At 40.4% G+C, this 26,076-nt stretch overlaps 1 protein-coding gene across 2 annotated transcripts in view; it reads left to right on the forward strand.

Moving 5' to 3' along the window:
* The window catches only part of pfn2a (profilin 2a), a 42,988-nt gene extending 20,504 nt beyond the window's left edge, over positions 1-22,484 (forward strand). Inside the window, exons 2-3 of one of the 2 annotated variants that reach the window (XM_067994996.1) lie at positions 5,076-5,268; positions 20,632-22,484. In XM_067994996.1, coding sequence (XP_067851097.1) covers positions 5,076-5,268; positions 20,632-20,729 — 291 coding nt within the window. In that variant the 3' untranslated portion in view covers positions 20,730-22,484. Of the gene's footprint in view, positions 1-5,075; positions 5,269-20,333 lie in introns of both variants that reach the window. The other variant, XM_067994995.1, reaches the window with a different exon arrangement.
* The last annotated feature ends 3,592 nt before the right edge of the window (positions 22,485-26,076 follow it).

Here is a 26,076-nt window from a genome sequence, read left to right on the forward strand (position 1 = left end):
TTTTTTTTTCCAGTTTGCCTTCCCTAGTTCCATTCTCATCCCCATAAAACTAGCTTTATTCTGATCTATTATTTTGGTCTTTTGTCTTGTCTTTTTCAATCATTATTTTAAACTATTTTATGATCGCTATTGCCTAGATATCCCCTATGCTAACTTGCTCCAGTTCATTTCCCATTACTAGATCCAGCAGAGATTACTTGCTTGGGCTTCTCACATACTGGGTAAGAAAGGAGTCATGTACACACTTTCTTAAAAACTCCATTCCCTTATCTCTTGCCAGTTTATTTAGGGGTAGTTGAAATTTCCCATGATGATTATTCATTTTTTTTCCTCATTTCATAGATTTGCCTACATATTTCTTCCTCTACTTTCCTTCCACTGTTAGGCGTTCTGTAGAATCTGCCTATTAATGTGATCGATCCCTTCTTATGCTTTGTCTCAATTCATTTGGATTCCGTTTCTATATTATTACTTATGTCCCTTTTTTTTCTATTGCCATTGTTATCTCTAATTAGTACAGCTACTCCACCCGCACCCCCCTTTCTTCCTTATCCTTTCTAAATGTTATAGAACATTTAACTGCCACTCCCGTTCGTGTTCTCTCATTTTATTTTGCAGCAAGCGAACGTAGAGAAACAGATTTCGCCTTACTTAAAACTCACTTCAGTTCCTCCTCACCACAAAGAAAATAATAAGCCACCCCATATTGTCTCAGTAAGTGGACTAAGCACTCTGTTTTCCTTTCTGGTCAGGCCCTAGATGAAATCTGACTTTTAAAAAATTTCAAGCCTAGGTCCTGACCTGCTTGTACTAGCTCTTAACCAACTGACCGTAAACATGTCCCTTTGGTTCTTTTAGTCTAGTGAACAGGAAGGCTTGACCCATGACTCCATCCCTGTTAAGGCATTGACCAGTAAATCTACCAGTTAAACTGGATACTGCCCCTCTCAACGTGGACTCTGAAATGTAGATCCTGCGGAGCACATAAGGATACGACATTTCAATCCTAAAGCAAAATACTGTGGATGCTAGAAATCTGAAATAAAAACAGAAAAGGCTGGAAAAGCTCAGCAAGTGAGGTAGCATCTGTGGAGAAAGAGTTAACGTTTCAGGTCAAAGACCTTTTAGTCAGGACTAGAAGATGTTAAGAGTTAAAGTTTTTAAACAAGTACAAAACCAGGGGAGGAAAGAGCAACAGGGAAGGTCTGCGATAGGGTAGAGGGCAAGAGTGATTAAATGACAAAAGGGATGATGTGTGCAAGGCAAGGAGGATGGTAATGGGACAAGTTAAGAAACATAAGATTGGTCCAGCACGACTCCACCACCAAACACATCTTCCCCTGCCCTTTCAGCATTCTGAAGGGACCACTCCCTCCGCAACACCCTGGTCCACTCTTCCACCACCCTCAACACCTGCCCTCATCCCCACGGCACCGTCCCATGCGAGCACAGGAGAAGCAACACCTGCCCTTTCACCATCTCCCTTTCCACTGTCCAGGGCCCCAAGCACTCCTCTGGGTGAAACAGCGGTTCACTTGTACTTGCAATTTAGTATACTGTATTCGCTGCTCACAACGCGGTCTCCTCTACATTGGGGAGACCAAATGCAGATTGGGTGACTGCTTTGCTGAACACCTCCGTTCTGTCCACAAGCATGACCCTGACCTGCCGGTTGCTTGATATTTTAATTCAGCGTCCCACTCCCACTCTGACCTCTTTGTCCTTGGCCTCTTCCAATGAAGCTCGAGGAACAGCACCTTATCTTTTGTTTAGGCAAGTTACAACCTTCTGGACCCCACGTTGATTTCAATAACTTCAGATTGTAACCACTGCTCCCATTTTTAAATTTTGTTTTGTTGGACTGGAGTGGCTGGTTATGGTTCTGCTATTGCCATTTACAGCTTATCTAGATTGATCGTTTGTTTCTTAACCTATCCCATTACCACCCTCCTTGCCTTGTACCATCATTGTCATTTAATCACTTGTCCTCTACCCTATTTCACACCTTCCCATTTTGTTCTTTCCTCCCCTTCCCCTCCCTTCCCTGCCTCTGTACTTGATTAAAAACTTTAACTCTAACATCTTCCATCGACCTGAAACATTAACTCTGTTTCTTTCTCCACAGATGCTGCCTCACATGCTGAGCTTTTCCAGCACTTTGTTTTTATTTCAATCCTAACATTGTGAATGCTTCCTAGGATGTGTTTTAACAAACCCGCGTTATCTGAGGCCACGTAGAAAGACTGCTCATCTGACTTCTGATCTGTATCCCAGCATGTGGCTGTCCTGTGAATCTAATCTCTTAACAAAAACTTAAAGACACTTTCTATTACAGCAAGCCTCTGGTTAAGTTTGGAAAGTGACAGTGACACTAACGTAGATTACATTAAGATGGGCTAGCTGGTATGCTGGTCTTTGGTGCTGTTCTGACTCTTGTACTTGCATGTTTTTTCTTATGATGCCTAATATGCACACCTTGTTAAATGTAGATCTGGGAGAAAACTTAGATCCAAAGGCAAACATTCCGGCACATGAATGGATTTGAACTTTGAACGGTCTAGTTAGCTGTTCCTCAAGGAGTACGTACACTGCTTATTACTTTGCAAATGGTGAGAATACCTCACATGGATGAATTCAGGAATTTGGTCATGTTGCATGAATAGTTTGCATTGTGGTAGGCTTATTCTATTCCCCTCTTTGCCCAAATCTTTTGAGTCTTTTTTGGTGAGACCCTGTTCGTCTTGGTGACCTTACAGAAGGGAGTAAATTGTTTGGGTCACAGACCTTGCAGTTCTAAGCATCAAGTTCCATATGATTCTTCAGACAGGACCTATGGATGAGGGTGGAAGATCAAATATGACTGATTCATAGGCCTTGGAGTCTTGGAAGATCCAGTCTAGCCAAATGAGTTTTACTTCTATTGTGAAATAGAATTCTGAAAGATGGCCTGATAAATGAAGTGCTTTATTAAGAAACCCAAAATCCAATATAAAAGTTGTCCAGTCCTGTTTACAGATGCTGCTTAATCGGCCAATTTAACCTTAAGTTGACTGCTTCATGAATGCTAATCCATTTCTGGCAGGAATTCATTTGTTTTCCATGCTCCTTCATAAAAGGTGCATGGAAAACTTTAAAAAGGCAAAAACTGACTAGTGCTAGAATTTCAAGGTGTACAGGTATCATTTTTGTACTATATCCAATTGAATTGTAAAGCAGTAGTTATGTATTTTCCCCAAATTTTGGTTGGGTCTGGAGAGCATTTTAATGCTGAAATTATAAAATTCAGCAGGTCGGTACAGTTTTGTAATAGAATATGACATCAGATGCAATTTTTATGCTTTAATGCATAATTTCTGAATAGAAGCAAATGGGTGGGAGGAGAATCAGGTGCAAAACTAGTGGAGGCCAAAGCTCGGAAGAGAAGGGCCCTCTGGTCAGTTAGAGGAAACCATCCCTAGTAGGTCAAACTTTATTTAGCTTTGTGACAACCCACCCTCTTGAGTAGCCATATTCCATTACCATTCTAGTCATGTAGCCAGAATTGAAATAATTAGAGGCTTCCAGTTTGAGATTGTTTTAATTTCTTAGATCACCACACAGCAACAACCAGAGCTCCAGTAAGATTGCCAGAGTTAGAGGTGGTCTTTACTGGGCAGAAATTTCAAGGAGGGTAAAGACCCTCTTTCAGTGGACCCCATAACCATTTTGAGGTAATAGCGTTATGTACTAGTGGCAACATCTCACTAATCACCATAGGAGCAATTTGAGGTAAATTAAAGGATATTAAGTATGATTGATTTTTGCTCTTTCTCCACTGACTATTTCAATATATGTTGCCTCACTTGGTGTGTGTACACATTGGTATTTGTGCCCACATGTTGAAATAATCAACTTCATGCTTTTGTACATTTCTTCCTTTTTACCTTGACTAGCATGTGGATAAGACACCTTTAAGTTTGCAGTCGGCTGTCTGCATCTTAACTACACAATCAACAAACTACTTGCTGAAATGATCTGCCCTAGTGCTACTTGTAAAACTTGTTTTCACTCAACATAGTCTTGGATTTGTCTGCTTAGGATATTTGGTCTTTACAATCCTATATACAGATTCAGTACCCTATTTCCTATTTGCATGTGGACTTGAATGAGATATATTAGATTACTTTGTATCCTCATTCTGTGAATGTAGCGTTCACCTGAGAGGTCCCATCCATCTGCTCCCTTCGTTCAGAGCTGGTGTTTCACATGCAGCTTGACAAAGCCTTGTGCAGTAATGAAGAACACTTGTTGCATAATGCCAAATCTCGATACACAATTCAAAATATAAGGAAAGCTTTTATACAATAGACTGCTAGTGAAGAAAATTCACTTGTTGATCAAATGAGGGACTTGTAATCATTCTCTCTGGCTGCATCCTCAAGCTTTGCCGCCCACTCACCCAGCTTTTAACATGCAGATCTGAGCTCCACAGAGCAGCAATATCATGGCAGTAGAAATTTAAGGATTCTTTCTTGCTTAATAGTTTTCCTTTGTTATTTTGTAGTTTTATTTGGATTTTTAATTTTTTTTGCTAGATATAAACTTGACTGGCACCACTGTTCCAGGTAAACTGTGTATGTTTTGTAGTGTTTGAGCTCTACTTTTTGGCATATTGCCAAAAAGTACTGATTCATTGCAGTACATAGTCATTTAAATTTTGCTCAATACAAAATGCCTGCAACGCTCTGGTGCCTATTTCATCATCATTTTAGTCCATTGAGCCTGCTTAAATCCTAATGCTGCTAGGATTTATAAATGAAAAAAATTGCTGGAGATCAATCAAGTTCCAGAATGTTGACTAGATTACCTAGAACATTTAGTGGCTACATTCACATGTAAAGTTTGGCCTCGAGTTCCTGGAGGGCTAACCTTTTGGTCTTGATTAAAACATATCAGTGTGCTTAATGCTTAGTCCTCGTAGATTGTAGCAATTTATAAAGGTATGTTGTAATGTGATTCAAGTCAGCCCTGGCAGGATTGGCACAAATGCACTGCAGTAGAAGCTCTCAACACCTTTTTGAAATTTTCTTTGACAGCCTCAAGAAATAGATGTGGTGGTTGGAAAAGATCGTCAAAGTTTCTTCACCAATGGCTTGGTCCTGGGAGGAAAGAAGTGCTCTGTTATCAGAGATAGCCTGTTTGTTGAAGGTGACTGCACAATGGACATCAGGACAAAGAGCCAATCTGGAGAACCAACGTACAATGTTGCTGTAGGCAGAGCTGGCAAAAGTAAGTAATGCAGATTTAGTATGTGTATTTGTTCAAATATTTTGTTTTAATTGCTACTTTCCCCTCACATTTTGTTTAAGATGTGAAGAAATTGGGTTAAATGGGTTTTTGTTTAGTTTGTTTTTACAGATTGTGTAAGGTTTCATCAACTTAAGTTTATTACTCTGTACAAGAGTGTAGATAGTGATAAAGGATATAGGGAAAAAAAACATGTTGCAGGTTTGCCCATTCCACTGTTAATATGGGTTTAGTTATAAGTGCCCAAGTTTTACTTTTTTTTGTTAAACACAGCTATCCTATCTATTTTCATTCTCCTTTTTGTTGAAGTAGGGGAAGCTGTCCAGGCAAGCTTGATATGTTGATCACACAGAGGAAACTTTTATTCTGTATCATGCCTGTGCTGTACCTGACTTGAGTGCTTGATGTCGGTAGCAATAAAGCAGACAAACACTCCCCAGTGCTTGTAACCCCCTCCTATAAAAATTATACTAACTGAAGTTACCATACCACATATAACAAAAATTGCATTTTGGCAACTCTTTCTGAAATCTGTTTGTTAAAAAAATTCAAATCCTTTAGTCCTATTAGAATATTTAAATGCTTTTGTTATAATGGAACATTTAAGTTAACAGTGTAATTTCATACAAATGTTATCATGCAATTTTATACAAATATCTATTCAGACTAGAAATTCAAAATTATCAACACACAGTGACTAGTTTTCTTATAAACTTGACTTTGTGTAGCAAATAAATTATAGATGTATAGGTGCACATATCCCAAACTAGGCTTAAAAGCTTGACCTGGCTGTTGTAACTCTGAAAATACTAATGGACAAATGTGTTCTTCCTTCAGACCTTTTTCTTACCCCTCCTCCCCTGTGGTTCTGCATTGGTACCTTGCCTGAATGGCCAATCGTGTATTCAGTCCATCATAGCCAAGCTTGATCTTGTCCATACATGCGTGTCCAGCAACGATCACTGCATGGTGATCAGGAATAGGAATCTTGCTTGTGCCAGTTCTCCTTTTCCTTCCTCCACTAAAAAATAAAGTGCAGGAACATTAGTCAACAATGCACCCTCTAATTTTTTTTATTCATTCATGGGATGTGGGCGTCGCTGGCTAGGCCAGCATTTATTGCCCATCCCTAATAATGCTGTCCTAGTTCAGATTGGTAACTCCGCACAAACCAGAGATCAACTCTGAGACTGTCCTGGTATGTAATTTTGATTACTCCACATGGTGTTCTGATTTGAAAGACCACTGATCCCTTCAGATGTTCTTGAATGAGTGCCAGGAAATACTTCAGTAGAAAAAATATTCCAGTTTATGAATGTGGCAAAACAATAAAGTCCCTAATACATTAAATTTGGTACATATGTCATGCATTCTTTATTTGGATGCTACCATTTGACGTGTGTAGATGGTACCTCAATAGACTTGCCATGAAGTGAGCAGCTACTGTCACTACCTGTTAGAGCTTCAAAAGCTCCAATTCTCTAGGTTTCTGACTCGTCTTTATCTTATTTCTGCAGTTAAATTATTTTTACACTTTATTTTTTCCCTTTTCAGCCTCTTGCCACCTTTTCAGCTTTCTGCTCTTCCTCTTTTCCTCCACGCCTCTCCCCCCCCCCCCCCCCCCCCCCCCCCCAAACATCACCACCTACCTGGCGGAGGTGCGATAAAATGTTTAATTAAATTAGATTGCGGTCTACTCTTTACTCACTCCTGGGAGTCTAGAGTGCCCTTCTGAAGTTATTTTAAATTTTAATATATTTAGTGCTCTGCTGGTTTTGTGGATTAAATTTTGATCATCGCATAATATAAATGTTATCTAACAATTTGCCATAGGCCCATCTCAATGATGCTGGCTGCTACTTTGAACCCTCTGATGGCTCCACCACTTCCCCATCAGCTACTTCCTGGCTCTGCTGTATCTTTTTTAAAAAAAAATTAATTTCATACTGGAGCCATAGGCAACAATCTTGTGCTTCAGCTGAAGTTGCTTATGCTGGCTCTTGATGTTGCTCTCCTGGATGATGTCTCACTCTCCCTGCACGTATCGAGTCTAGCAACTTTTTATTATCCTTTTTCCCCATCCCCATTGTAGAGCTTACTCAACCTACAATGTCCTGAGGAAGGGAACCAACTATAGTTTCTACTGATTAAATCAAGTGAAATTCCACTACTATTATCCACACCATTTTCAATCTCACTATCCGTACCTATTCCATGAATGTCTCCTCCAATGTCTTGGCATCACAAACTTCTGTAGAGAACTTTATCCCTGCCCTTTTTTTCCAAAACCTTCAATGTAGTTCCAAGTATCCGCTACTTTTTATTGCGATTCACACACACCCGCTACTGCCGTAGACAGGAGTATAAAATTAGAGACATTGATAGAGTGGGCAAAACTGGCAGATGGATTTCAACTTGGGTAAGTATGAGGTCATCCATTTTGGACGAAGAAAGGATAGATCAGAGTTTTTATAAATAGTAAAAAGCTAGGAACAGTGGAGCTCCAAAGAGATTTGGGGGTCCATGTATACCCAGCAAAATGTGGTAGTCAGGTACAAAAAAAAAATCAAAGGCTAATGGCATGTTAGCCTTTATAACTGGAGGGCTGGAATATAAAGGGAAAGAAGTTTTGCTACAGCTATCCAAAGCCCTGATTAGACCACATCTGGAGTACTGTGTACATTTCTGGGCACTGCATCTTAGATAAGATATATTGGCCTTGGAAGGAGTTTAGCACAGATTCACCAGAATGTTACCAGGGCTGTAAGGGTTAAATCATCAGGAGAGAAGTTAGGAAACACTTCATACAACAGGTGGTAGAAGTGTGGAACACTCTCCCACAAAAAGCAGTAGATGCTAGCTCAATTAATTTTAAATCTGAGATTGATTGATTTTTGCTAGCCAAGGGTATTGAAATGTGGAGCTAAGGCGGATGGATGAAATTAGGATATAGATCAACCGTGATCTCATTGAATTGAGGAACAGGCATGAGGGACTGAATGGCCTACTCCTGTTCCTATATTGCTCCTGTCTTCAAAAAATTCATCTCCAGACTTGTAAGCAGTGCTGTGGATAATCTGCTTATATGCAGTGTTATTGTGTGGCCACACTTTTGGGATGTGGGTGTCGCTGGCAAGGCCTGCGTTTATTGCCTATCCCTAGTTACCCTGAAGTTAGCAGTGGGCTGCCTTCACGACCTATTGCAGTCAGTGTGGTGAAGGTTCTCCCACAGTGCTGTTGGTTAGGGAGCCAGGATTTTGATTGTGTCCATGAAGGAACAGCAATACATGTCTCTCACCATCCTGACTTGGACTTGGAAGTGATGGTGTTCTCATGGACTTGCTGCCCGTGGAGCTCGCGGGTTTGGGAGTTACTGCTGAAGAAGCCTTGCGTGTTGCTGCAGTGTCTCCTGTGGATAGTACTCGCTGTGGCTATTTGTGGAGGGGTGGATGTTTAGGCAAGTTGATGGGGTGCCAATCAAGTGGACTGGATGGTGTCAAACCTGTTGTAGCTGCACCCACCCAGGCAAGTGGGGAGTATGCCATCACACTCCTGACTTGTGCCTTGTAGGTCCTGGAGAGGCTTTAGAGAGCCACGTGAGCCACTCGCAGCAGAATACCTAGCCTCTGACCTGCTCTGGTAGCCATGGCATTTATGCGGCTGGTCCAGTTGAGTTTCTAGTCAATGATGACCCCCAGGATGTTGGTGGTGAGGGACTTGGCATTGGTAATGCCATTAAATGTCTTGGGGAAGTGGTTAGGCACTCTTGTTGGAGATGGTCATTGTGTGGCACGAATTTTACTTGCCACTTATCAGCCCAAGGCTGGATGATGTCCATGTTTTGCTGCATGCTGGCATGGCCTGCTTTGTTATTTGAGGAATTGTGAATAGAGCGGAACACTGTGCAATCATCAGCGAACAGCCCCATTTCTGACCTTATGATGGAGAGAAGGTAATTGGTGAAGCAGCTGGAGCTTAGGACACTGCCCTGAGAAATTCCTGTAGCAATGTCCTGGCCTCCAACAACAAGGCTGTAATAAGATCTGTAGCCAAGTGGTCCTAATGGAACCCAAACTGAGCATTGGTAGTTAAGTGACGCTTGATAGCACTTTGCTGATTGGGAGTAGATTGATAGGACAGCAATTGGCTGGGAGGATTAGTCGTTTTTTTTATGAATAGGACATACCTGGGCAATTTTCTATTTTGTTGGATAAATGTCACTGTTGTAGCTATACTGGAACAGGTTGGCTAGGAGCGTAACTAGTTCTAGAGCACAGGTCTTCATTGCAGTTGGGATGTTGTCTGCTCAGCTGTTGCTGTTTCCAGTGCACCCTGCAGTTTCTTGATGTCACATGGAGTGAATTGAATTGAATTGGCTGATGACTGACATCTGTGATGGTGGGAATCTCAGGAGGAGGCTGAGAAGGATCATCCACTTGGTACTTTTGATTGAAGATGGTTGCAAACGCTTCAGCCTTGTTTTATGCACTTGCTTTGCCACCGTTAGGGATGTTCGTGGAGTTAATTGCTGAATTGTCCACTGCCATTCATGATTGTGGCAGTGCTGCAGAGCTTTGATCTGATCCGTTGGAAGTGGGATCGCTTAGCTCTGTATGTAGCATGTGGCTTTCGCTGTTTAGAATGCGTGTAGTCATGTTGTAGCTTCACCAAGTTGGCTGTTCATTTTCAGGTACGCTGGTGCTGCTCTCGGCATGCTCTTCCACACTTCTCATTGAATCAGAGTTGGTCATGTGGCTTGATGGTGATGGCGGAGTATGGGATATGCTTGGCCATGAAATTACAAATTGCAGTGATATGCAATTATGCTGCTGATGACCCACAGCACCTCATGGTTGCAGCTTTGAGCTGCTAGATCTATTATGTCTCACTAAGCGTGGTGGTAGTTGTGCCACACCACACAATGGAGGATGTCCTCTGTGAAGACAGGACTTAGTCTGCACAAGGACTGTTCGATGGTCACTCCAACCAATGCTGTTTTACTACATTAAAGGTGCAATATAAATGCACGTTGTTATGAACAAATGCATCTGTAATAGGTAGATTGAAGACAAGGTCAAGTCGGTTCAGATGTCATACTTTGAGATGGAAAACCATTTTTGTTTTAATTATTGACATGGAGTCTGAAATATACAAGCAGTTAGAACTGTCTCCAATCTCTGTAGATGATTGGTAGCTACAGTTACCTAGATTTCCTATTTAGAGCAGTGACCTTAAAGGTGTAGACCAGGTTAACAGCTAGAATTGTACTTCAGACTACCTGTGAGCAACATCACAGAAAATCTGCTAGCATTTTTTTGCATCTAGTATGTTTTGTATGGTACTTTGTTACATACAAAAAAAATGTTTTTTAAATGAAACCAGTCACTTAATAATGGGTGCTTCCAGCTTGAAATTTAACTGATGCTTTCCAATCTGCACAGTTCCCTTGCCAAACAATATTTAAACTGTTTACTTAACTTTTAGACAGTAGCCTTAAGATAGAGGTTCATTTTAGCAAAAACATAAGCATCAACATTAAGCAGATATATTAATACATCACAAGGTATAATACATTCTTTATAAAACAGCATATCATCTAACTTGCTGCGAGCAGTCTTCCGTGATTTTCCCATCTCTCATTTAGCCATCATGCACTGTTTAATATAAATTTGTCTTTCTTAGTTCAAGGGGATATGGGGTAAGAGAAAGTATAAAGGAATTAAACTCACTCATTTGAATTGCAAACAACAAAATACAGGAGCCATAATGTCTACAGCCTTTTTAATTGGTCTTCCCACAAAATTAAGCCATGATTCTGATCTCAAGCCCCCAAGTAGCAATTAGCCTTTGAACTCGCTTGATCCTAGACTTGTAGTGTTAAGGGCATAAAGCTTCACCACAGCAACAGAAAAATACATTGTGTTAGATGGTATAATGTTCCTTTTGAAGCGCATCATCTGACTTGCCATAAGCAGCACTGTGGAGAAATAGGCTAGTATACAAGTATGCCCTTGTTCATGAAACTTCTCCAGTATTGCTCTGCAAATTTTAGTCACACTTAAAAAAAAACTACTATCGTGCACAAAGACCCCCAGCAACTGAAAATACCTTAGTTGATAACAGGAAGCAAATGGTCAGCTGGGTTACAATCTCACTTTTAAAAAAAAAACAAAGCCAGGCTTCTGACCTGCAGCCAGAACAATTAAACTGACTTCCCCCTGTTTCCTAGTAGCAGTTTAGATTTTGTGCCCTCAAAGGGACATAGTTCACCTTAGTAGAACGATACAAGTGCTTTAATTACATGATGTGGAGATGCCGGTGATGGACTGGGGTTGACAATTGTAAACAATTTTACAACACCAATTACATGGTATACCTGGTACACAATTACATGGTATACATGGTACACAATTACATGGTATAATGCTCCCAAGGACATAATCCAGTTGGCTTTGAGCAACGTTGCAGAAGATCTAGTATATTATAAAAAGGATATGCACATTTCCTGTCAGTGTTGCCCGTTTGATGGAATAATAGCAATCTTCTTGACTGGTATGTAAATTTCTTCCTACAATCTTGAGAGAAAGGAAGCCAGCTACTTGGAATGTAAATATTCTCCCACCAACAGTAAAAAAAAAACACTCCCACATTCTGTGGCCTATGACTTAAAAGGGGAAAAACAACAGACATTTCATCCAGGGTTCTAACTTCGAGCCAGAACAGCAGTTAACCTCCATCTCCCTGCATTCTTACAAACAATTATACTCTGACCTGAAGCTGTTTACTTACTATTAGAACTTGTGGTCTGAAAGGGACGCAGTCTTGCTTTTTGATTGTCTCCTTTTACTCCAAGGTCTAACTTTTGTAATGATCTGTGCAGAAAGTACATCTACTCCTGCTGATTGTCTTTAGAATAAGGACAGACTTTTGTTCCTAGTTGCATACCTGTGACAGAACTACTTTTTAATGTTTTGTCTGCTGCAGCTCTTCACCTTGTGAAGAAAATCTGTACTTGCTGTATTGCATTTCAGTTTTATTCAGTAGAATATTATTGAGTAAATATTTTGGCTGAGGCAGTTATAAATCTCGAACAAAAAAAAACCTGCTTTTTTTGTTTATCAACAACCTGATTGGCATGTTGGTTTTAAACAAAACTGCATATATTAATTATGTCTGATCAAGACATAGAATTTATATACCCAAACCATATTATTTTGCTGGCAATTAAATAAAACAAGAATGCTATTTCTCTAGGGCCTTGGTCAGGCCACATCTAGGATACTGTGTCCTGTTTTGGCCCCTCACTTGGTGGATTATATAAAGGCCCTGGAAAAGGTTCAGAGGAGGGCCACTTGATTAATATGTAGGTTAAGGATCCTCAGTTACCACAAAAGGCTAAGAAAACTGAGGTTCTTTACTCAAGTGTAGACTCCAAAGAGACTTAATTGAGGTATAATAATGAAAGGATTAGAATCTGTCCAAGTTGGATAGGTTATTCAAGCTAGATAGGTCGGACAGTGCCAGGGGACGTATGTATAAGTTATGTAACCAAAGAACAACAGCTTGCATTTATGTAACTCCTTTAACATAAAACATCCCACAGCATTTCACGGACGTAATCAAATAAAAAAAACTGACATTGAGCCAAAGGAGGAGACATTAGGAAAGGTGACCTAAAGCTTGGTCAGAGGTTTTAAAGAGCGTCTTCAAGAAGGAGAGAGGTTTAGGGAGGGAGTTCCAGAGCTTGGGGCCGAGGCAGCTGAAGGCACAGTCGCCAACTGTGGGGCGAACGAAGTTTGGGATGCTCAAGAGGCAAGAATTAGAGGAAGGTAGCGTTCTTGAAGGGTTGTAGGGCTTGAGGTGGTAGGATAGGGAGGGGTGAGACCATGGAGGGATTTGAACAGAAGGATTGTAAAATCAAGACTTTCGGGGGCTGGCAGCCAATGTAGTAGGTCAGCGAGCACAGGGGTGATGGGTGAACGGGCGTTGGTGTGAGTTAGGATACGGGCTGTAGAGTTTTGGATGAGCTCAAGTTTATAGAGGGTGGAAGATAGGTTGGCTAGGAAAGCAATGGAATAGTCTAGTCTGGAGGTAACTAAAGCATGGGTGAGGGTTTCAGCAGCAGATGGGCTGAGGCGGAGACAGGCAATATTACGGAGATGGAAGTAGGTGGTCTTGGTGATGGAGAGGATATGGGGTCGGAAGCTTAGCTCGGGGTTAGATAGGTTGCTGAGGTTGCAAACAGTCTGATTCAGTCTGAGACAGTGACCAGTGAGGAGGATTGAATTGGTAACGAGGGAAAGGAGTTTGTGGAGGGGACTGAAGATAATGGCTTGGGTCTTCCCAATGTTGGAGGAAATTTCTGCTCATCCAGTACTGAATGTCAGACTAACAGTCTGACAACAGATAGCAGAGAGGTAGAGCTGGGTGTCGTCAGCGTACCTGTGGTACGTGTTTTCGGATGATGTTGCTGAGGGGCAGTATGTAGATGAGAAATAGGAGGTGACCAAGTATGCTAGGTTGTACTTCCCTCAGAGTCAACAACCTCTGGAACAAGTTGCTAGCATGTGCAGGGAGTGCATTTGCTGCAAGCATTCAAAGGGGAGATGGATGAGTTCCCGAGTGGCTAACATCTGCATGTAGATTGTAGGTGGGTCACTGGGGGATTGTCACCATGGTTTTCTGGAGCTTGTTTGATTGTCTTTAGGGATTGGAGAGGAATTTTCCAGAGATTTTTTTTCTAAATTAGCGTATGGTTTTTTCACTAGCTTTTTACCGTTCCCAGGAGATGGTGGGGCAGGGAAGGTAAGATGGGGCTGATGGTGTGCAGAAGTTATTCCATGCTTGCATAGGACATGCTCAATGGACCAGCTGGTCTTTTGCTGCCCTTTGTTTTTGTATGTTCCTATTTACTCCTGTGCAAAGCTGCTAATGCTTTGCAAAGTATTTTCCTGCCTCATGAATTGCAACATACCAGCAACCAATAGAACCTTGCATCATTGTCAGACAAAATAGAAGTAAGTATTTGCAAACTGGCTTTTTGTGAGCAGTCCACAGAAACTCCGATCTAAAGATATGTATTTGAATTCGGTTGTTAAAATGTTTCCCATACCATCCACGTTCTTTTTAAAAACACTTGGCCTTCAATTCTCACTCCTAATCTGTTTTGCTTTCATTATTGCTTCTTGTGACCATGCCAATGAAAAACAAATTAAAATTCCACCTGTATCCCCTTCTAGGAAAGGGCACAATTGTCAGTGTAATTTTAAACTAACCACTTGGGTTAGTGTCCAACAACTGATTGGCTGGCTTAATTGGGAAGTGGATAGTCTGAGTCCTGCTATTTTAAGAACTTGATCTCGCTGACTTGTATTTGTGTTGAGCATGGCTTGTATCCTATAGTAGTTAGGAATTGGTCATATAATTACCTTGTTGATCAACATGCATACACAACCAGGATATTGACATCATCTCATGGGGGAGGGTCAGCAAAGAGGGAGCAGCTGTCCCTTGAATTAATTCCCTGTAGGAGTTGATGGCCTTGTGCTTTGTATGTGGCCTATTGTAGGCTGTAACTAGTCCTGATTCTCCCATGTGGAATAGTTCTTTCCTGCGATAAAGAATTCTGTAATCTAAATTCATTCTGCATCTAGAGTCTTGCACAAGTTCTATCTGTACCATTTTGGTATCTGCCTATCCAGTGATCCTACTCTGATCGATCCTACCTCAACTACCAACTCCCTGTTTCAAAACGTTGCATTTCATAGATCCTTCCTGTCGCCATCAGTGCCTATACAACCCCTTCTAGGATTAGTCTAAAATCAACCCGACTTGTAGATTGGTGCTGATTGTGACCAGAGAATCTTTGTTTAGTTGGACAATGCCAAGTGACCTCATTGCTGTACTGAGAGATTTTGGTACTGTCCAAAGTAGTTACCTTGGTTCCAGTCCCAGTGTGCATTTGATTCTCCTCCTCCTTCCCTCTCCAGTCCCTTCCCCTTCCCTTTGGTGCCATCAATATTTGAAAGCTTAATGGGGTACAAATGATAGCTATGCTTCTCTTGGTTGCAAAGTCCAAATGGAGTCTTCCCATAGTTGGTCCTCATTGGTACAAGCACTTAGGATTGCAGTATTGTTTGAGCATGGGGCAACATTTACCTCTGCGTTGCTGAGAGCCAGTAGTTATTTTGTAAATCTGTATACGGATTAGTTGTTGTGAATGACAATAGAGGGGCTTCAACTTCAAGAGTTGCCTCAAATCAATTCCTGGACTCCAGTATGGTGGTGTGCTGACTTGGCACATACTACTGAACAATAGTTATCTTTACATTGTATTCAGGGTGTCTAGCCACAAGCACTGCAGCATCTGAGAGTGACAAAGTTGCTAGATACGTCTGCCAGTCACCTTTGGGCAGAATTTTCATTTTCCTGTTTCCACAAAGAAGCTGTAGCTTCATAGACATATCTTCTCTACCGTAGCAAGTCCTGTAATGGGGAAACTTTTGTGTCTGAAGTTATTTGAGCAACTAAATTCATACAGGCTATGCTTGTGGGAGTTTCAAGTGAATTCAGCCTCTGCAAAACCATTGTTACTATTTTGGATCTGCCACAGATCATCTACTTGGGTTCAGTGATGTCAGCCACTCTTTAAAACTTTGGGCACCTTTATGGAAGTTGACTCCCGCTGCCCTATGTCTACTAGCAAGTTGGAGTTGGGAGTATAATAGTGACACTCCCTAGGGGTCTGGACCAGATCTGTCTTATGCAGTTGTACTCCTTCAATCTCTAAAGACAGACTGAGTGAGTGAAAATTGGGTGTGGTGAAGTTTGATTCAATTGGAAAGCTGCTTTATTCCACAGGGCAAAACATTTAGGATGCTGTGTATGATGAGACATTTGATACAATCCTTATAACTTCTGTTTTGTGTACTGTTTAGAAAAGGAAAGAACATGTTAGCGGTAGCCCACTGGTGAGGCATCTACTTAAAAGCACAATTTCTTTACCCTATTATACTGTTCTGGATGGTGGTTTGCTCCCATGTTGGCCTTCTGCTTGACTCTCTGTTCTGATTTTATTCTTTAAACATTTCTCGTAGGCCTTCCCAGAGGTCAAAAAAGGTTTCCAACACCAAGGACTAATGTCTTTCTGAATAACCAGACCTTAATGAATTGTCCATTGTTTCCCATCTTGTGCTGTAAATACTGTTCATCTGCCTACTGATCCACAACACAGCATGGGGCTGTCTTAGGAAGTTAACCCCTTTTAGGCAAGCTTTTTATCATAGCTTATGTCCAAGTGCTTTCCACAAGGAAAAAAATGGCTAAAGAATACAGAACTGTGATTCATAGGGGCAATGCTCATAAGAGTTCCCAGTGAGTACTTTCTCAAAGGCATGCTGGTACAAATTGAATTGGTTATAGCCAGAATCTGGTGTAGACTAACAATGCTGGTGAAATGATTTTCTATGGATTCTGCTTGGGGCCAGAGTGGTATTATCCTGTCTGAGAACTCTGGGATTGCCATCTGATGGAGCAGGCTTCATGGGTCAAAGTCCATGAATGATCCTCCCTTCTCACTACCTGTATTTATTTCTCCCTTTCTCCTTCTCTCTTTCCTCCCACTGTAAGGAACAAATATCTCTCCTTGCATTCAGTGGGGGTGGGGAACAGATGCATTGCTATCAATCTTACCCCCGACCCCCTCCCTCCCCACCAGATATTGATCCAGCTCCCATTTCAAAAAAAAATCACTAGGCCCTGAAACATTGTCTTGAGTCCATTTCACATGTCCATTATCCTTTTTTGTAAGTTTTATCTAATCTTGCTTTTCTCAAGACTTGTGAAATTTGTACTTGCCTAACTTGGACAATGAGCGTTGGAATATAATCAGCTTACCTAAACCGTGTATCTACATTTCATTTAAGACCTGTGTCCTGTCTCCCCTAAAGTTTTTCTTTCTCTAGTGACATTTGCTTCAGTCTTTCTTCATAACTTAGTCTCAAGGCCTGCGATTATCCTGGCCGCTCATCTTTGAATCTCTTCTACGGTATTTATCCTTTTTGCAGTGGAATAAACTAAATAAAACCACATGGCCTACTCCAGAATTGCCTTTGCCATTGATATATACCAAATGTATCTTGTTTTGATGCTTTAATCTAATGGATCGCAAAGTACATGTTTACTTTTGCTTCTCCATGTATTGTCCTACACTTTTTAAAAATCCATCTGCTATATCTTGATCTGTCTACAGATATGGTCCAAATCTTTGAAGATAACCCATCTATGTAGTTTGCTGACAATTTTATCAGTAAATTTAATTCCATTAGGTACCCTGTTCCATAGAATTCAGTTATCCTCCTAATCTATGTGGAGCACGACTAGTTAATGTTTGCCTGGGGCGCATTTCTCATTTATTGCCAGCCTTGGTCTTCTATTGCTAAGCTGGTTGTCAAACCATCTAGACAATTTGCTATCTGTAATAAGCCTCAGCATTTGTTACTAGTTTCACATAAGGTACTTTGTCATATCTATTGAAAATGCAAAAATTAAATCTACTAGATTACACTCCACCATGTTAGTTGCCTCAAACAATTCCAATGGATACAGAAGGTATTTTCTTTTCATTTTTGGGATGTGTAGCTGGCAAGACCAGCATTTATTGCCCATCTTTAGTTGCCGTTGAGAAGGTGGTGGTGAGCCTCCTTGAACCGCTGTAATTCATGTGGTTAAGGTACTCCCACAATGTTGGGAAGGGAGATTTTGACCCAACGATGATAAAGGAATGGCAATATATGTCCAAGTCGGAATGGTATGAGACTTGGAGTTTATGGTGTTCCTATGCCCTTATCTTGCCCATTCTAAAATAATGCTGAGTGTTGAGATTTTTGTGCTCTTTACGGGATGCTAGAAGTGAATATCTAGAGTGTTCTCAAACATTTTCCCCTACTGTGGATGTTTCGCTAACCAGCCTGTAATTGCCAACATCATGCTATAACTACTTTATTTAAATAATGGCAATACATTTGCTAACTTCCCCCCACCCCCACCAGTTCTCAGCTACTTTTCCTGTATTTAGCCATGTGTAAGAATCTTTCACTTGGAGGCAGCACAATTCAATTCTCAAAAGTTATCTAGCATGGCTGTCTTTTCAGTTAACTCTAGAATTCTGCTTCAAATTGCAGCCTGCTGATCTTGAGCACAAAAAATACATTCTGTAAGATTTCAGGAAAGTCTATGGAAACCTCCCTTGCCAGATTAAGGAAGTCTAGGTTCTCAGACTGTCTAGCCCATTAGGGTTATGCAAGGATTCTGAATCCATGTTACTGTTTCTGTCTAGGCCTGATTTCTGAAATATTTAAAGTGATCTTTTGTTGCTCAGCTGTTTGACAGTTTTTTGTGCTGTGTAGATACAAAATGTTTAGCTACCACTTAGATCAGCATGTGGGGGGGGTTTCACTTCAGGTAGCAACCCGGAGCATTAAAGACTTCAATTCCTGGGATAGGCAGCTGCTGATCTACATTTTTGAAGGTTTAGTCCCAGTCCGCATCCTATGGGAACGGTCCCTATCCATGTTTAGTATCGGAGTAAGAAGTTGTCACCTTTTAATGTCTAACAAAACTCCTGTCGCTATATTTTCCTTCTATGAAATAGAGTACTTTGACAAAAAAAACAGTACTTCAACTCTTCCCTTGAAGCATAGTCTTGAGCTGTCAAAATGCTGGCCTGAAGGCACAAGTTTTCAAAGTTTCACTGCTTTTGGTTGAATAAATGAGGAAGAATGTTATTGGCTGTAAAGCATTGTCTTCCTCTGCTAGTTTACATTTCTTTTTCTTTCTCATTGTCCTGTCTTAGAGCTGCTATGTTGCTGGTTTTGTTGGTGCTTTTGGTCAAAAAATGGTCTAGTTTTAGAGTTTCGTATAAAATTTATTTCAGGGAAAATCCAAGTATTTTCTCCTCCTCCATCTTTTCTTCCTCCACTCTCCTCTTCCCCATTCAATCAGTGGAATGATACCAGTAGTCCAATGGTGTGCAGAGATTGAACAAACCAAGGGAATATTTACTATAGAACATTTTTAAAAAGTTACTTCGACAATGCATGAACTTCAATATAAATTCAAGTTCTTCAGAAGAGGTTTGTTATCGTGGTCACTGTTGCATAAAATTGAGTAGTTTTTAATGGGCAATCCTGCAACTCTTGTTTCAGTTTTATTTCCTGCTTCTCTTTCTCCAGGTTAAGGTTGAGTGCATCTAGATTGGACTTGTTACTTTGGCTGGCAAATTGCATTTGCATGGTGTGGCTCTGGTTTTGCTGTGCCCCATCTGGCGGGCTAGCAGAGAATTTATAAAACTGCCTTTCTGGGCAAATGCAATTTAAATACTTTAGCTGAAGGTCTGAATTCATGAGCCTGAGGGTTGTCACCATGAGTTACATGCCAGCCACTTGATACACATTTTCTTTAAAAGTTAGTTTTTAGGATGGGTTACTTGATTTGTGTAAATTGTTCTAAGTTAGTTTAGTAAAGGAAAAGTGAAGAATGTTACTAAGACAATCGTGATTTTTCTGACCTTGTGCATTCTGATGAACTGAAGTGCATAGTCTGAACTGCTTGAAACTGCTAATTGTCAATAATGAACAGCAACAGTTTCACTACAGATGGTGCTTTTTAAAGTGTTAATTTAAGTGCAAGGCCATATTGGTGCATTATAAGTGTGATCATTTTCCATCTTTGTAGTATCGCTAAATGTGGTAATGGTCCTGCAGCATTGTTACTGGCTGCTTTATAATTACAGTAGATATTAGAATTGGGTGGGGGGGGTCAAAGAACAACACTTCACTACAATCTGTGCTGTTCATTTGTATCTAGCTGTCCAGTCAATTGTGACTTTGTTTTAATTTAAACTTAAGAGTAAAACATTTCTGCAGGAAAAGGTTTACAGAAGACATTGGTCATCATTAGTGAGCTTACTGGCTGAACTTTTTTTTGTTTTTTGTTAATGTCCATACCATGCAAACCTTTAAAATGTTTTCCTCTTTTTTTTCTTTCAGTCTTGGTCTTTGTAATGGGAAAAGAAGGGATCCACGGAGGACTCTTGAATAAGAAGGCATTCACAATGGCAAAATACTTGAGAGACTCTGGGTTCTAGTCAGCCAGGATTGCTATTCAGTAGTTTAAAAAAAATTGCTATTAAAGTTTCCTTTTAGCAGTCACCTACTCTTTCACATTGAAGTTACGGAAAGTTTAATAGCAATGCAGGGTTATGGGGGTATGAACCCATGTCTCCTTTGTATCCCTGTATTGGTGGGGAAAGTTTAAATTTTCATTTTTTTTCCTTATGTACTCCAGCATTGGTTGTAGTCATGGGAAAGGAAAGTGTCCATGGAGGGGTACTCAACAAGAAAGCATTTACCATGGCTACATACCTGAGGAATTCTGGATACTAAGCAGCCTCTCCCCATCCACCTAGCAACTCATTCACCCTCACCACCACCCAATTGCATTGGCAGTGCTACCAGACTGTAGTTGGTAGGTTTTTTTTTTAATTTATCCGTTTCTGATATCATTGATTCCCTTTGTCCCTTTACCACTTAATTGTAATAACATTGTAGATGTAATGGAAAGTAAATCCCATGTTTTGGCACCATTAGCACAATAACTAAATGGTGATATGCATGTTATTACTTTTGATATTGTTGCAAAAAATTGGGCTGACTTGCTAAGCCTGGGCATTGCTTTGTTTTAGCATTTAGAAAGTTTATTGGCATCCAAAGTCACCAAACCAGGTTCTGATTATTCTCTCTCTCCCTTCCACTTCCCCATTGAAGTACTTATTAAAAATTAAACGGTGCTGGTAGTACAATCTCAAATTTAAGTGATGCTGAGTCAGCACTTTGAGCAGTTGCATAGCTCATCTAGTCTTCCTTTTTGCTTGAGCATGTTCTGAGGGAAAGTGCATGCATATTCTGCTTGCCATGATATTCCTGACTTAGTTTACACTTTCCTCGTAACTTCATTGCCCATTCTCATTGCTAAAGCACCTAGATTTTTCTTTAGTTTCAATACCTGTTTACATCTCCTGTGTTGGACAACCTTGCAGCAGTTTTGTGGGTGGGCTCTTTAATATGAACTTATTTTTAACATTAGTATTAAACCTTATGCATCCTGACTTCATGGGGTGTAATTGCAGAACTGCTTTTGGGATGTGTAAATGATTTTTCCCCCCCATGGCCATGTCACAATCCTGACATAGATCAGTTTAATCTCCAGGGACATTCCATCTTTGCAATAGCTCAGGCACTTAAATGTTGTTTTGCCAGCTCCTTTAATGTAAGTTTAACTTTTTAATAAAGGCTGCCAATTTGGACAATAGATATCCCAACATAACCATCTGGAGTGTGTCCAGTTTTGAGTGCTTCATAGGACCAATTAAGTTGCAGCTTGGGGGTTTTTAAGAGGACAGACTGCTGTAAAATGCCATTGTAAAGGACTACTGCCACCCCTCAATACTGTATTGGCATTTTAGGTGAAGATATTAAAGTTTGTCTGAGAATGTTGATTGAAGGTCAAGTGCTTTTGTTAGTATCTGATGTGGGCTGGCAGTCTCCTATATAGAAATCACAAACTGTTCAAAATCTTTCAAATCAAGGGAATTGATGCATTAGACCTGGTAAGCCCATGCTGCAGAAGGAAACTGTGGAAGAATTACCTTGTGCTCCTAGTTGTTTTGAAATCTGTGGAAATGTCTGTTTTGAGCACAGTACTAACTTATGTACAGTTCAAACAAAATTACAAAGTTCTGTATTCACAAATGAATAAAATGGGAGATGGTATTGGTTGGAATAATCACACTTGGCTGTCTTGTGAAATTATTTTGCAAATATTCGTGTATCCTGTGCCATACTGCATAGAGATTTGATCTGTTGCTGTTGTGAGATGGATTTTAACTGCTGCTGCAAGGCTTTCAGTTGAAGGGCACTTCCTTAGGGGCGTTATTCTAGCATATGCTCAATGTTCAGGCCTTGTGAATTATGTACAGATTAAAAAAATTCTTGTTGCTGACTTGTCCATTTTCTTTCCCTGCACTTTTGTTACATCTGGGATACAGTCTAACTCATCTGATTTAATATGCATTTACAAAATGCCATAACTGTTAAACCACCTTGTTTACAGACAGATGAAATAAAGTTATTCCAACCAGATGTTGGCTGTGTTTGTTTTTGTATGGGTGGGGAGGGTGTCAAATTTTCCTCAGTGATTTGTTCATTTTCTTGTACATCAGATGTGAAAAGACATATAACTGTTGGTCTTGTCTAACAAGCTTAGAAGGTAAAGCCATTGCTATAACTGAAATTATCTACTCTTTTTTTTGAAATACAAACATTCTGAAGAATTCATTCACTTTTCTATTTTGCTATTTTGTTTCCACTCCTTTTAATTGTAACTAACTAACTTTGCTTTTGGAAGCTTATTTTGACTTCATAAATACCAAACTCATCCTTTTGTAGATCATCTGTGAATCCTCTCCTATGCATCACTTCATTTTTGAAGGGCAATTTTAGGCACCTTGTCCAAATGTCCCTACTTGGTTTAGGCCTGGCTAATAACTTAAGTTGGCTAGAAATGTTCAGATCAATGTTTTTTATTTTGCTAATGGCTGCTGACCATCTTTGATTTGCAGAATGTGTGTAACCTTGCTTTAATATCTGCTAGTTCCCTTGAGTACAGGCTAAGGGGTGATCTAATCAGTGTTTAAAATGTTAAAAGGATTTAATAGGGTAGATAGAGAAACTATTTGCTCTGGTGGGGGAAATCAAGAACAAGGGGACATGATCTTAAAATTAGAGCTAGGCCATTCAGGAGCAAAATCAGGAAGCATTTTTTCACAGTAGTAGAAATTTGGAACTTTAGCCACCAAAAGGCTGTGGCTGTTGGACCTTTTTAAGACTGAGTTTTTTTTGTTGGGTAAGGGCATTGAGGACTATGGGAACAAAGGTGGGAAAATGGAGTTGAGGTGCCAATTGGCCATTATCTAATTGAATGGTGGAGCAGGCTTGAGGGGCTAAATGGTCCACATCCTTATTAAATACCCTGAGTTTATGCTTTGTGCCTGGACATCATTTTGGTTCCACCTTAACTTGCATGATTTAACACAAGTGTACTTATCAACAATATGTGGGAACCCAGAACCTAAACTGCAGAATTCTACTCGCTCCATTTATGACCACCTGCTGGCTTTTTATTTGTGAATGCAGTTTTCAGTCTGATGGTAACTTGCTACTAATTCCTTAAGCTCTCACCACACTTTTTGTTGTTTAAAAAATCCTGCATTTGGAACAGTAAATGCCTTCTGAAAATGCAAGAACATTTTAATTTCACTGATAGCTTTGATTAAATTCCACCAGTTTCATGACATGTTGCTTATTCCTTCAAAAGCCATGCTGGCTAATTTGTTTATATTTACATTGGAATCCTGTAGTAGGGGTGAGTATTCTCTCCATAATGGAGGTACTTGATACTCACATTTCCTAGCGAAGAGTAGGAAATAAATTTAGTAATGCTTGGATGCTGTAGATGGATCCCAAAGTCCATGAATCCTAACAACTGGCAGCATATATCCACCATTGCTGTTATCTCTTCTGCAGGACACCTGTTGGTTGTGATAGGTCACTCAACCCATTTCACAGCTGCATTGCCATATCTGTATTGCAACAACCTGGAGTAATCCTAATCAACACTTATACTCTGCAACCATGGATCATGCAGATTTTGGCACATCCAACATTGTGAATGTGGGGGATGGCGGTCTCTGCATTCCTGCAGTGGCCACCTTTCTTACATATTTGTAGTGAGTGTGCAGTGGTATGTGGAGAATATCCAAGAATGAAGGATGAATCACTACCTCTGGCAGATTAGAGTAATCAGTCTTTGAATGAAAACTATCCTGTACAACCCTCCCTAGCCATTTCCTTAAGCTCTTGCATAGGTGTTATGAGCACAAACTGAAGTGAGAAGTCAGGTTTATTTCCTGCCTAGGAGCTAGGAATCATGTGAGCAACATCATATCTTCAAGCAAAGTCAACCCCACCTGATGTTCCCCAGGCAATTCATATTGTTGTCAGCCTACATCTTGTGCATTGGATCCCATGTATAGACAACCTTCCAGGGTATGTATATTTATTTATTCATCCCAGGACACTTTGATTCCAGCTGAAGTCTAGATATTTTACAGCTTCCTTTTAGTCTGAAATTGTTTAAACATGGCTTCTCTGAAATGAAATGATTATTAGGAGCAAAACTGTTGAATAGACTGTATGTAAACCATTTACACTAAATTGTCCATAAAGTGTATATCCATTCTTTGGACATTTCCTGCCATTTAATCCACATACACTGATTGATTCAGCCTAGCTTTAGGGCTAGTTGGTAACCAGACTACATCACTGAAGGAAAGTCAGGGCTTGAAACCTGACTCAATGCAGTAAGACTCCTAAGCACATGATGGGCCTAGGCACCTGTGGGCAGAATACTGCTTTCTGGGCAAATGTTGAACATCCATATATACTCGATGGGAGAAATTGCTTTGGGAGAGCCCATGGTAAAAACTTAATTGTTTATTTCTGGTGTCCATGAGTAAATAGGCTAAATGTGGGGGTGATTTTTAACCTACCTGCTGGGTGGGACACTGATGAGATAGGGTCAGCTGCCCATTTTATACCCTGGCTGATTTTACTTGCCGTTAAAGTCAAATTGGACCAGGTGTAAAACAAGCAGCCAGCCTGATCCCATCAGCTTCCTGCCCTGCCAGGTGTGATATAATTACACACACTGATTTTTGAATGAACAATGGTGCAGTTACAATCTCATGCATTTAAATAGTGAGCAGCCTACTACATTTGAGATTTTTACTCCTTAGAAAAATTTGATTTGACATATTTAAGAGGGACTAGACTGGGTCTGTGTGGATAAACTGTTTGAATTAGATAATTGTAAACAATTTTACAACACCAAGTTATAGTCCATCAATTTTATTTGAAATTCACAAGCTTTCGGAGGCTTCCTCCTTCCTCAGGTCATTCACCTGAGGAAGGAGGAAGCCTCCGAAAGCTTGTGAATTTCAAATAAAATTGTTGGACTATAACTTGGTGTTGTAAAATTGTTTACAATTGTCAACCCCAGTCCATCACTGGCATCTCTAAATCATGAATTAGATAGGTTAGAGAGCCCCAGAAGACATGCATATGTTAGGCATAGAACTAAGTTAGATGTCAGTAAAGTTCTTTCCACAGAGGATCATTGACCTCAAACGAATGGATTCACTGTTCAAAAGGGAGTTGGATGAATTCCTGGCTGAGGTTGATATCAGTGTACAAAAGGTAGGTGGGATATTGGGCAATTATTCCTCATGGTCACTGTGGTCTTGTGTTTTAATTGCCTGTTAAGGATTGGAGAGCAATTTCCCAGAATATTTTTTCCCTAAATTAGTCCTACGGTGCTTTAGACATTTTTTGCCTCCCAGATAACATGGCTGCTGGTGAGTGGCAGCATGAGGGAGGGGGGGGGTCATACTTAATTGCAGCCAGACTGTAAAGGATAGGCTTAGCAGACCAGCTGCTCTGTCATTTTTGTATATTCATAGCCATTCCTTACAGGAGCCTAGATGATGCACATTGGCAGGCTATTTGATCCTGATCACAACCTATGCCTACACCAATGCACTTTTCCAGCAGGAGTCACTGCATAGCACCACAGAAGCAGAAACCCCAACTAATTTCATTACTCCTTGGCCCACAG

This window comes from Heptranchias perlo, chromosome 13 (assembly GCF_035084215.1).
Source record: "Heptranchias perlo isolate sHepPer1 chromosome 13, sHepPer1.hap1, whole genome shotgun sequence".
NCBI lineage: Eukaryota > Metazoa > Chordata > Chondrichthyes > Hexanchiformes > Hexanchidae > Heptranchias > Heptranchias perlo.